Genomic DNA, 14345 nt, shown 5'->3' on the forward strand with positions numbered 1-14345 from the left:
AGTTAGAACCTATTAATGACAAAACATGGACACACAATGACTTTAGAGAATTCCCAAGCTCACACGAGTGGTGAAAACGAAAACAACTTAGGATCTACTGTGCCAGATGTTGCGTCTTCACACGGGCAACGAGGTCACAGGTTGCTAATGCAGGGACGAGATATCATTGATAAGTCATCTCAGATAAACTCTGGGACAAATCAGGAGTCTACAATACTTCTATGAGGTGGGTGCAGGACGCACTTGCATGGGAGTCACAAAATATTTCAAGTCCAGCAACGAGGAAGCGGCTAAGGTTCCTCTACAGGAAAACAGCAAATCTACAGTTTATCACCAAGGGTGTTAGGACACACCTACAGGGGTACTACGAGGCGGTAAAAGTTCTGCTTACACTAGAAACAATTACAGTTCCACACCTAGAAAAAATGGTGAAGACGAATTTTTTCGTTGCAAAACGCTACACAGTACCAGTGATTGCTGTTATGATAGCGATAATGATATTCACAATGTGCGTTCCAGGAGGCATCAAACTTGGATGCAGCCAACGGGGTAGGAGAACCCCAGCAGCAGAAGTGGCTCTAAATCATGTTCGTTCGTATGGTGTTTTTACGTTGTATGAAACCAGTGGTTATTCAGCAACGGGACCAACGGCTTTACGTGACTTCCGAACCATGTCGAGAGTGAACTTCTGTCACCAGAAATACACATCTCTCACTCCTCAATGGAATGCCCGAGAATCGAACTCGCGGCCACCGAGGTGGTACGCCAACACCATACTGACCACGCTACATGTAGCCAATGTAGTGTGCAACAGGTGTGCACACAAGCAGGCGGCCGAGTCATGTTAAGGCACTGGTCAGATGCCTAAGGAGATGTATATTAAAATAAATGGGGTTGATAACTTTAGCACTTGGTATTTAGAGACAGGTGCAAAACAGTGAATTCCTCAAGATGCTGATATGAGACACATGTCGGAAACACGCCGGTCGTGGGAACGAGATGACGGTGCATTCCAGAGATATGAGGTAAACCGCAAGAAAAGGTAACTTCAGGTCACTTCAGCTCACCGGATATGTGCACTAGATAAAACGTGTACGTGGAAAATGGAAACGTAAAGAACAGACTAGCATGCGTGTGTTTGTGTGTTCAGTAGCATGTGTGTATCCGTGCGTCTGTTGGTTAGTGTACATACGTACATTTGTAAGACGAATAGATAGAATAAAAAACCCCAGTGAGGCCATTAGGGGAGACATTATCTGATATTCGTTAAGTGTGGAAACTCACCATAGAGGAAGGCGTTTGGAGATCTGTCGTAAGGTAAAATGAAAGACTTTGAAAAAAAGTTATATATTTTATTAGTGACATTGAGGTCAGCTTCTAGAGAGGGGAATGGTAGAAAATGATTACAAGACTTTTTTCCATTATAAACGGTGACGCATTTCACTGTTTGATAATTATATACTAATTTTCAGATGGATTCGAAGTCACCATTAAAAATGGATTCTCTAGCCTTGTGTTGACAGTTATTGATAAAGACTAATGAATAGTCAAACAGAAGTAGATAAGAGGGGGTACTTACTGAAACATGAATTCATGGAAGAGTAATGATAGTTTAACAGAGTTTGGGATGTCCTTTAACTCATTTTATTCCATTTTCATGTTGGCTATTTTGGGAAATAAAAATGATATTTTCGTAATAGCGGGAGTTTGAATTCCCCTAGTTTTAATCATTCATTTTTCAGCTAGGTTTAGAGATGACACTCAAAGGCACTATCAAAGGTAGGTTACGCATTCCAGTTAGGAGTTCTCTCCAATTATTTAGATGAGGGGTCATTTTGACCCTCATAAGAAATTTATACAAAAAAATCCAGGAATTTGTGGATATTTCTCATATAAAAAAATACCGTGAATACACGAATTTCCTGCAAATAATGGGTAGATATGATCCATAGAGAAATCTACGAATGCATGAGTCCGGAAATCCGGAGAATGCGAATAAAGAGGGCCCAATGTAATGGTTTTTGGTCATTTTACCGGCTCGATCGTAAAACAAGATCGCTAACGTGCATGCGCAATAGTTACTTCTTCTGCAGTGTTGACATAGGAAAACTGGGTTAAGCTTCACTGAAGATGAGAGAAAATGCCCTCTTGTCTTTGAGTCCACAATACTCCATCACATGTCAGTGTTTTATCATTATGACACAATACTCGGCTACAAGACCAGGCTAAAAGATATTTCTCTGATATTAGTTTAGTCACCATGGGGTACTGGCACATCATGGAGGGCAACTCCTTTGAGGACTCAACAGCAACTACCAAAAATAGGTTTTTCCTAAATCAAACCTGTTTTTTTATATTTCACCTCTGTATTAGAGATTTTCATAGTGCTTTCTTACTGAATCATGAAAAAATTTGTATATCCATATATATTGTCTCACCCTGTTATATGAGGTACATATTCAAGCTCCTTGAACAAAACATGGTAGTTGCTACATAGAATGATGAAGACATCTGGGATAAGCCCATCTGCAAAATAAAAGAGATCGATCTTCTGGTTGCCGTTCCAGTTGATCAAGAAAGCTTTTGACTAGGGTCTATTGTTTCCCAGTTGCAGGTTTCATAAGTACCCCCTTCTGGTCGTCTCTAAGATTATCCAATCTTCTAGGCAGGCCATTAGTTGAAAGTCCTATTGTTCACTTTTGACAGGTCAAGGCTCACTCTCCAATCAAAGTTCTTCCCAGGGACACTGACGAAGTGTGCCTCGTTACAAATGAACACAATTTTTTTTTCATTTTGTGGCTTCCTTTAGGAGACCCTTTTGACCGTATTTCTTGAAGGAGGGGACTGGTTGGTGGAGAAACTTCAGGGGTGGGGGGATGGGGCCATTACCACCATACCCCACTGTATAGGAAGTTGTGTCCCCAGAAGGGAGTACTTCCACCATATGTGATGCTGTGGAAGGTGATCACCAACCTACCAAAGCCTACCAAACTCTACCTCTTCCTGTGCCCTTAATGGGTATTCCAGGAGTTACCTTATCTTTCTCTCAATGGGTGCATCTGTCTTTCATGAAACGGATGCTTTCCTTGTTCTAGATGTTGATTGATTGACTGATTATGAAATTTAGGTCTTTGGGACCAAGCGCCAAAACCCATCAGGATTACTCAGCGCCCTAATGAAAATGAAATGTATAAATTTAAGAATAAGTGGATGATGCCATTAATATAATAAATTATGAATAAGTGAATGATACCAATGTTCAAACATGAGCGTAAAAAACGAAGAATGGTAATAGATAAAACCAATATAAAAAACTAACAATTATCAAAATTTTATATCTAAAAATATACTTTATAAAATAAAAAATACTAAAATCTTTACTAAATATCAGAAATCATACCTCATTAAAATAATCCGATTCTTTTAGATAACCCATAAGGTTATCTACCTCAACATCATCATTTAAAATTTCTAAAATAGTCTTCCCAGCTATTAAGTACCAATTTACCCTAAAGTGATTACGTAAATCTAGGACAGCACACCAACATGTGCTCAAAGGATAGCTGACCATCACAGTGAGTACAAACTGGGGCAATGGCTCCCTCTGAAATATAACTATGGGTGAAGCGGGTATGGCCAATCCTAAGCCGTGCTAGAATGATCTGAAATCTGATGCGATTAAAACCCGAATTCCAAAAATCAATACCTTTCCTTATATTTGTGTACTTCCTATTTGTAGATAAAGTAGGGTTAAACTTCTTTAGGACTTCTAAGACACTTCTAGAACCCCTATAGTATATTACTATGAATTTAAATTTCTAATCAGATGCAAGATTTAAAGTATCAACTAAGGCTGTGAATATGGATGAGGAGTCAGGTAACTTTTTTATATATGATTCCCCCTCACACACCACTGCACAGCCCACTTATCTTCTGATTTTGATCCATCAGTATAGATTTTTCTGTCATTTATATGCCTCTCATCATGCTCCAAAAACTTGTTTCTGACTACTTCTTCAGGCGACCTTCTTCTCTATCTCTTAAGTGCATACATCTATTGCTGGAATAAACCAAGGAAGGATAACAGGATGGTTAACTTGTAGGATCTTCTGCGTTTTTATATTTTCAGCCTTCAGTTCACCCAGCTGTCTGATTTGGAAAAGTGTTGAAGATCTATTAAATTTAAAAAGACTTGAATCACACTGTTTCAAGATCTCAAAAGAAGGATTCTCCCTAGTGCTTTTCAGTCACATGGTGTATTTCAGACCTAGCTCATGCCTCCTTGGGTCCAGTGGTAGCTGATGCGAGTCTACATAGATACTTTCAATGAGTGAAGTTCGAAAAGCTCCAGTGCAGATCCTTAACCCCATATTGTATGCAATGTTCAATTCCTTAAGTTTAGTCTTTGAAGCAGATGAGTATAGTACTTGGCAGCCGTAGTCTAACTTAGATAAACATACTGCATTGTAAAGCCCTAACAACGATTTCTTATCAGCACCCCGATCAAAATTAGATACTTTCATTTCACTTTTAACTGGTCAATATCATTATTCCAAGTGACTTTTCATCAAAGACCATTCCTAAGAATTTTACTTCAGTGGACTAAGGCTAAATAGTTCCATTTAGGTTAAGAGTTAGATTGGTTTCCCTAGTTCAGCGCCAGCAGAACCAAAGAACAACAGTTTTTTATTTGGAAAGTCGAAACCATTGCTCATTAGCCCACTTGCTTACTTCATTGACGATTCTTTGCATGAGCCTGCTCACGTAAACTGCATCATATCCTGTGCAGTACAGAGCCAAATCTTCTACAAATGAAGAGCCTTTTACTGGTGATGGTATATTTTCTATTACATCATTAATGGCAATAACAAAGAGGGTGACACTGAGGACAATGCCCTGAGGAACTCCCTCTTCTTGTAAGAAAGGTCACGATACATGATTTCCAACTTCTACCTCAATATATCTTTCTGATAAAAACGAATTTACTTATCTGATCATTTTTCCTTTAATGTCCCATCTTATACAACTTTTTTATGATACCAAAGTGCCATGTGGTGTCATATGCATTTTCAAAATCAAAGAAAACTCCTATTGTTTGGCTCTGTTTAGCAAAACCTTTTTGTATTTGGTTTGAGAGCCTGAGCAAGGGATCCAAAGTATATTCAGTTTTCCTGAAGCCAAACTGGAATGGAGAATATTTGTTTCTAAGTACCGTAAAGGTCTGGTGTTAATAAACTTTTCCATCAACTTACAAACACAAACAGTGAGAGCTATTGGTCTGTAGCTGCAGGGTATAGAAGGATCCTTGTTTGGTTTCTTCATAGGGACGAAAAATGATAATTTTCAGCTCTTAGGAATAATACCAGTTCCCCAGATTTCGTTTATTACATCTAGAAGAAATTTCTTTGACTTTTCTGGGAGATGTTTCAGCATTTTATAAAGCATTTTATCTTCACCAGAGGCTGATACTTTGGTATTCTGCAAGGCATCTTTGAGTTCCTGCAGTGTAAATTTTGAATTATATGGTTCAAAATTATTTTTACTTAAATCAAGAGAAATCTGGGCATTTCTAATGTCTTGGAATTCTCAAGAATGGTTCTCACTACTTAAGAACCTCATAGGGGGGTAGTGCCATCAGTGGACCTCATGCAGTGCACTGTAAGCAATACTTAAGGTTCTTTGCAGCGTGCCTTCGGCCGCTAGCTGCAACCACTTTCGTTCCCTTTACTGTACCTCCTTTCATATTCTCTTTCTTCATCTTACTTTCCACTCTCTTCTAATACTTTATTCGTAGTGCAACTGCGAGGTTTTCTTCCTGTTACATCTTTCAAACCTTTTACAGTCAATTTCCATTTAATTGCTGAAATGACCTCATAGGTCCTAGTGCTTGGCCTTTGCCCAAAATTCTATACTCAACTCAACTCGATATTCTCGAGAAATATTCTAATTTTTCTGTGACCCTACCTGGTTGGGTAAATAGGTCACTGTTTATCTTCAGGGTAGGCAGAGGTTCAGGGACAAACTTGCCATTGAGTTTTTTTAATTTTCTTCCGAATCATTTTGGATGGTGTTTTTGAGCTAATGTCATTTATGTAGCACATCTATGTCTCTTTATGACTCTTTTTGCCTTTTTAAAATAGTGATTTTGCTTGGCCGCAGCACACTGATAAATAACTTTAATTTGTGATTCCACTCTTATGCTTTATATAACATTTTCTAGTGATCTTTTTCTGCACTGTTGATGATAGTGTCATTAAAATAACTAGTATATGCCTCTGAAATGGATGGAAATTATTTTATATTCATCTCCATGAGAGCAGACTCGCTAAATTTCTTCCAGTCTGCTTCATCTACCTTCCATCTAGGAGGTGACTCAGATGGCTGATTCTTAACTGATTTTATATGAATTGGGAAGTAGTCACTCCCATTTGGATATTCATTGCTGTATACTAATTTGCAAATATATCAGTCATCTAGTGGGAAATAGAGAGAGACTGAAATACAAATATACCAACAAACTGAGGGACTAAAAAAAAAAGATATTTTATTATCATGAAGCTTTGCACATGAAGCTTCGCACCTCACTGTAGTGAGAGGCTGAAAAAGGTAGGTGCTTACTGAAACCAAGACTAATCAAGAAACCTTCAACTTCATCCACATTAAGTAAATTAAGTTACTACACACTTAAGGCCCTCTATAAAGAATGTAGTTGTAATTATCCTCTTTACATGACTGATATCAATATAATGGGGAGTGTGAAAAAAGGGAAACCAGGGAAGATTGATTGATTGATTGTGTATTATATCTGGCATCACAACATCTGGGTAATTGACACCGAAATAAATTAAACATAAAAAAATTAAATTTTTGATAAATTTCATATAAAAATCTATAAATATATTATATAAAAATTTTGTTCATATATAAAAGTTCTTACATAGACAATCTATGTATAATTTAAATTTGGTTAAGGAGGCCCGCCTCCCTCATAAAAATATATAACTGCTCTATATTACAATCCTTTCCAAGAATTGTAGCTAGGATAAAATTACCTACTCTGTCACGACCCCAAGACATGAACCTATGTCTCAAATTCCCAAGTCTGGGACATTCAACCAGCAAATGTCTCACAGTCAAAGGCACAGTACAGTTCTCGCAAAACGGAGGATTTTCACGAGACATCAAGAACCCATGGGTGAGTCTTGTATGTCCAATCCTCAATCTGCACAACATCGTTTCTTGTCTCCTTGGCATATACGGATATGACCAAGGAGACACTGATGAAGTGATACTAAGCATTTTTTGATTATTTAAAATATCCTCCCACTGGGACTGCCAACATTTTTTAATTCTCTGACCTACTAGAGGATACAAATCCCGATATGGTAGTATGCATCTTGTGGGTTCTGGGGAGCTGACAGCAGACTTTGCAAGTTGGTCAGCTTTCTCATTCCCACCCAACCCAACATGAGAAGGCACCCAACAGAACTTTATTTATTTCCCTCTTCTTTTTAGTAAAAGCAGCCATTCCAATATATCTAAAATCAGAGGGTTTAAAGAGTTAAAAGATTCCAGTGACTGAAGAACTCTTCTTGAATCACAATATATAATAAAATTACTTTCATTCCGAATTAAAACTTCCTTTAAAGCCTTTAAAATTCCATGTAACTCTGCTGTAAAAATTGATGCAACAGATGATATCCTGCCACTCCTCTCTACATCAGGGAAGACTACACCAAAGCCGACGCCAGCATCTGACTTTGAGCCGTCCGTGAAAACTGCAGTGGAGTCATCATGTTGCAAGGAATGTTCTAAAAATATTGACCGCGTGGCCTCACTGGACAATTCTGTTTTGGTAAAATTAAAATATCTGCAGAATTTTACCTCTGGGAAGTTCCAGGGGGGACTAACTGAATATTTTGCTGGTAAAATCTCGATCCTTGGCATGTTTAATTCACGAACAATGGTATCGACTCTAAAAGCGAATGGATGAGGTTGCTTGGGGTGATTTTCATAAAACTGCCAATGCCTTTCATTTCTCATACAAATACTGGTTAAAGACTTAGGTAGCATCTGGAATCTATACCAGCTCCGAACCAGCAGACGCTTGTAATGAAGATCCAGTGGCACCTCATCAGCATCTACAAGCACGCTCTCAGTGGGAGATGATTTAAATGCTCCAGTACACAACCGTATTCCTCCATGATGAATTGAGTTGAGCATTTTAAGGCTATTTGGCTTTGCAGAAGTGTACACCTCACACCCGTAACTTAATTTTGAAAAGACCAAGGCTTTATATAATCTCAACATCTGAGTTCGGTCTGCACCCCACGAAGTGTGAGACACGACTTTCAGCAAATTCATTGCTTTTAAGCATTTTGCCTTAATATATTTCAGATGTGGAATCCAGGTCAGCTTGCTATCAAAAATCAAGCCAAGAAACCTTGTTTCACCAACACATGGAATTCTCTGCCTATGAATGAATAGATCTGGATCAGGGTGGATTCCCCTTATACAACAAAAGTGCATAGTTACAGTTTTACTGGAGGAAAATCTAAAACCATTAACCTCAGCCCACTTTACTATATTATCAATGCAGAGCTAAAGGCGGCGTTCAGCCACTGCCATCCTTGTTGCTAACGGGGAAGAGTTTGCTAAGTGTTGGCACAATGGCAAATTTACAGGCAATGACTTAGTCTGCCACCAGAGGTACGTAATACAGCCCAGATGCATAAATTGCCAGGTGGAACTGGAGGATTTCTTCTTCTGTGGAGTGTCCTAAAGTTTGTGTGGATGCACACTGGTCTAACATGAATGAATGGCTTTGTGATGAAGCAAATCATATTTTGTAAAAGAGTGACTTAAAGCAATATTCATGCAAATAACTTAACAAAGTACATATACTTACCCAGTTCAAGATTAACACACCACATACAAGCCTTTCCTAAAGACTCCCAATCCTGCTTGTTGTTAAGCACTTGGCAAATAGCACTGGCATCTTTAAACCTGAAAGAAAGGATATTGTGCACTCAAAGAAGGAAGCAAGAATAAAAAGAAATTATTTCCAAAATTTCATGTGATATAGTTACAGTAGCAACAAACCTCCGTAGAGCTATGTTTTTCTTAAGTGCTGTGCGTAGTTGTTCATGGGAGTAATCATGAATATTGGCTTCCATTTCGTGTGAAGATAAAATCAGAGGAGCAGTTTTTCCAGATGCTGTTTGAAGGGTCACCTGAAATTTTAACACCAAGTAAATAGCATAAAATTCATTTAGAACCAATAAGCATGTGAAAGTAAATTGTCAAAAATCAGGAAACTACATTATTTCTTACTGTAATATCTACGTATTTCCCATTTAGAAATGATATTATCCCTCATGTGTTTCAATGATTATCTATCTAAAAACATAATTCATGTGAGGAAACAGGTATAACAAAAGCATTATAAATGCCATGCTCTGAATGGATCTTTATCCTTCACAAACCTTAAAATTAATTTGACCACAATTCACTATATGAATGCTAGGATATTCTACGATTGAGTTTCAAAAAGTGACAATTTAGTAATACTACGTATTTATCATGACAATGAAAGCCTAAGCGTAAGGCAATACTTATATAGTATATGTGACTGCCACCACAAATAAGGTACATTATTGGAAACTAATTGTATCTTCACATCACCATCTATGTACCCTGTGCTAGGTTTATCGTAGTCAGAACACTAGTGAATGCAGTATCCTTCAAGGACTGGTCTGACAGTTTCATATTAGATCCCTCTCTAGACAAAGTTCATTATTTTTCTATATATATTAACTGGTTAGTTTGCTATGTTCTTTACATATTCTCTTTATTTCCTCAAACACCTGACAACACTGATACTACACATTTCGTTCTTATTATACGTATATAAGAAGATACAAGGAAGGCTTCAGCTATGGAAATCAGTTGTTGCAGGACAAGGTCACACCAGAATCCAACCATTGTTTGGACAGTACCATCACCTCAGTACAAAAGCTTGATTCTAAAATGAGGCCCATCCCTTGATCTTATCATTCCAGGTTTCTCAAGTCTGGTTCAATGATAACGTAGAAATGCTTACTTGAGACACAAGAGGCTTCAGTAATCTTTGGGCAAGAAATATATCTGATTTGACATGGATTAATTTCACCCAGCTTAGAGCTAAAAAGGAATGCAATTTAAAAAATGCAGATCTGACATTAACCTACCAATTTTGTTTCTGAGCTGTAGCAGAAAGGTCTTTATAGTTGAATTATATTCATTTTTAGCTGGAGCATAGACTCTGAACCACAGCTCTTAGTTGGGTGAAATTAATTTATTTCAAATCAGATATGTTTCTTGTCCAAAGGTTACTGAAGCCTCTTGTGTCTCAAGTAAGCATGACTACAGTTATCATTGAACCAGACTTACCAATAAGTTGTAGTAGTAATGGTTCTCTGAAACTTGGAATGATAAGCCCAAGGGATGTGCCTAATTCCTGTTTTCCTGAAGCTAAACTGATTAACTTTTGCTCTTTTGGTCCATAAAAGGGATTTTGACGTAGGAAAAATCTATTTCTGGGCGAGGAAGCCGTGTCGCCCAGTGAAATATGTCTGCTTTAGCACTATTTCTAGTAAAATATTGCTATAATACCAGAGAACTGCTAAATTGGACATGTCAGAAGCCTCTGACTCGCTCACCTATATAAAAGGTGTCGGTATAAAACTGGGGCGAGTGTTAAACACTACCACAGCAACCCCTCCAATTAGCCTTTTCCTCATCAAAAGACCCTAAATACGGGGAGCCGACCCGTAGGTCACACCTAGCTACCCCGTTGAAGGCGTCTGTGACGTCATACTTTTCGATAGCCATATCGTGTTCGCACGATCGAATATAGCTATTTGTTCTTTTATTTTTATTCTTGGTTACGGATCGTCAATCTACCTCTTCACCCAAGTTAAGTACTGGTTCCGCCCTTTTCAATATTTAGGGAGTGAATTTGCCTTTCGTTTTGCCTTTATTTAGGGTTTTATTAGGCGTCACTTTTAAGTAGCGGGCGGGCGGCAAGTCGCCTTTTCGGCTTACCCTTGAATTGTACCGATTTCGAATGGTCTTCCTAATGCTTGTAACATGTGATATTTCAGTATATATATTTATTTAATTCTTGGGTGGCAGTTTTAAGTCAATCCTATTTTCGTTTATGTTTTGTTATTTTCATGTTTTTCACGGGGGTCATCATTCGAGCACGTTTCTTTGTTTCGTGCTTCGCCGTTTATCCACCGCCCCCCCTCCCCCCCCCTGTTATTTTTAAGTTTGGTTTATTTCATTCAAAAATTTTCCCTTTTTTCTTTTCGTCAGCTTGCCGTTTCTTATCGTTTTGTCAGTAGGCAAGTAGTTATTCCCTTTTGTGCCCACCGTTATCGAGTGGCCTTCATTGCGGTTTTATATTTTACGGCAGTTTATTTTCATTTCCCCCGTGTTAAGGCATGATTTTCTTTTAGCTTTAAGTAATTGATTTTATTTTGTCTATGTATATGTTGGATGTTAGGTCGGTTAGCTTACATAGGCTATGCCTGCGTTTTCCTCGTGATCTTTTATTTGCGAGGATACGCTGCTCACGTGATCGTCACCCCATCAGCCCTCCCTCCCTTCCCCTCACGTGGGGCCCCCAGTAGTTGGGTGCTCCTCTCGCCTCGGTTGTCGCTGACAGCCGTTCCCATCAGCGGAGGGAGGGGGGTAGAGGGTCCTCCAGGACCTTAGGTTGGTGGGTGTCGCTTCTCAGCCGACCGCCTCCGGAGTTGATGGTTGCTTTGCGTATTCGGCCTCGGCTTCCGTGGATTTGTTGCGCTCTGCTTCTTTCAGCTCCCGAAGCTTACATCCATCGGTTGTTACTCAACTCCAAGCTACTGTACAGACGCTCCTCTACTTACATACTTTCAAGGTTGGAACTTTCAGCAATATGAACAATCATGATCGTGAATCAATATTTCTTCGGAGTGCTCCGCCCATCACCTTACGTTCAAATTTTGTGTTGTGCACCTCAGCTTTAGTTGCAATTTCTGCAGCTAGTCATTGCTAATGGCAAACGTAAAGACCTTGATCATAGTGGTAGTGGTAAAAAGTGGCAAGTTATCTCAATGAAAACAAAAGTAGCAATTGTAAAGAAATTGGAAATGTGAAAAAATGGTTGAGGTAGCATGCCATTATGAATCACTAAACTATTGGCACAATTTTTTAGAACAAAGATGGAATTATGGAACACGTAAAAAGTGCTGTGCCAATGCAATCTGGATGTCCAATAACAATCCCTGGATTACTCTTGCTGCATTTGAAGATTGGTTTTTCATCACTTTGTTCCCAAAGTCAAGCTGTACTGCTGCAAGAATGGGATTCCTTTCAAGATTCTCTTAATTTTGGATAATGCCCCTGGTCACCCACTGCACTTAGATGATTTTCATCCAGATGTTGATACACAATTTCACTCATTCATCCAATGGATCAAGGCATAATAGCCAATATCAAGAAACATTACACTTGCTGTACATACAGGTAAGGATTGAAGGAGGTAAATGACCAAGGTGTGACCTTATGTGATTTCTGGAAGGGTTAGGGTTACAACATTTACAATTGTATATTGAATATTGACACTGCATGGCGTAAGGTGAATAAGATAAACATGAATGAAGTAACAGTCTCACTGATGTAAGTGAAAAGTAAAAGCTTGACTTAAAAGGACTTTGAAGAGCTGTTTGAGAGTCATTCAGAGAAGTTGACGAAAAGAACTGGAAGAAATGCAAAGAACAGAAGAACATGAAGAAGAAGAACTCGTTCCTTTTAAGAAGTTTAAAACAAAATTGATGGCTGAGGGGTTTTCTCTTATAGACAAAGTACTGACTATTTTTAAGACTCAGGACCCAAATGTTGGGAGACCCTCAAAAGTAGCAATAACCATCAACCCTCTCTGGTCCCGACGGGCCGAACCTCTTGTTTACGTTCCGGTCTTGGTACTTTACCTGTCGGTGAACAGTTGAAGAGTTAGACCCATTGAAAGTTCCCACAAAATGCTTTCTAATTTTACCCCTGTGTTTTTTATCATGACTAAAGTGGTACTATTGGAAAGCTGAACGTTTATTCTAGCGTATATTAAAACTTTTTAAAAATTAAATAACAACTACCACCGTTTTAGATGTAATAAAAAGGGACCAAAAATAATTTTAGCATTTCTTATTCTCTTCCTTTGATTTCAAAGGTCGAAAAATATATTTTCTGGTTAATCAAACATAATAGAATATTCCTTACTTACAGTGATGGTAAATATTTCAGTCGACATAAATTGATATTTTATGAATGAAAAGGCAATTAACAGAAGCATCCTTCAAGCGTTGGCAGCACTGATGGCTACAGGTAGATTCGTCATCTTCTTAACTCCACCTTCTGTCTTGATGACGTTCAGCGTCGGCCTTGTTGTTATAAATAACACCCAGTGATGGGAAAGATCATATTTGGGTCTATGCCACCATAACTATCAAGGCCCTGAAGGCTATTCAACATAACTTAGGTTCTGGAAAGCATGAATGAGGCAACACCACAGACTCGTGCACTATACAGCAGTTCCATCAATTCCCACAAGTGGAGGTGTGTCTGAATCAACACCAAAAAGTTATGACTTAAAGGATGACATCACCCTCAAATCATCATTCTCTGAGTTGATCAATTCAACCATGCCACATCAGGTGCTCCACCTCTACCCTCCTTTAAAGAGTCAAGAGCCAGGCTTTCCATAATCTAAATCATTTTAGGGTTTTCCCCTTGAAGTCTGTTGTGATATAAAAAAAAGGAGCCAAAAATATAATTGTTACTTAGAGAAAAAAATAACCTCCTACAATCATCAAAGCAATAGGATATTGCCTCTCAGCTGAAATCCTCTAAGCATCCAAAGAATGGCAATGGGTCAAGGATCTGGGCACTTATACGAATAGAGATGGTATATATATATATATACAGTAGTACCTCAAGATACGAAATTAATCCGTTCCGAGGCGCCCTTCATATCATAAGGTTTTCGTATATTGGACCACATTTTACATGTAAAATGGCTAATCTGTTCCAAGCCCTCCAAAAACACCCCAGTAAATTTCATAATAGTAAAGCTAAATGGACCTATAAACAATGAAATACTACAACAATTTGGACCATTCATTACCTAACTTAATAATGAAATGCAAATTAACCTGTAAATAAAGTGTATTAGTGTACATGGTATACAAGAAATACTGTACGTAAAATGTGGAAGCTTACCTTTCGAGTGAGGCTATCTCCAAAAGTGGCAGCAGAGGAGGAGGAGG

General features: G+C 38.4%; 1 protein-coding gene across 1 annotated transcript in view; it reads right to left on the reverse strand.

Annotated features, from left to right (window-relative positions):
• LOC135216338 (WD repeat-containing protein 19-like) overlaps positions 1-14345 on the reverse strand; it is a 927827-nt gene that overhangs the window by 331992 nt on the left and 581490 nt on the right. Inside the window, 2 exon segments of the mRNA XM_064251544.1 lie at positions 8909-9006; positions 9103-9233. Of these exon segments, the coding sequence (XP_064107614.1) occupies positions 8909-9006; positions 9103-9233 (229 nt within the window).

Source organism: Macrobrachium nipponense, chromosome 6, assembly GCF_015104395.2.
Source record: "Macrobrachium nipponense isolate FS-2020 chromosome 6, ASM1510439v2, whole genome shotgun sequence".
NCBI lineage: Eukaryota > Metazoa > Arthropoda > Malacostraca > Decapoda > Palaemonidae > Macrobrachium > Macrobrachium nipponense.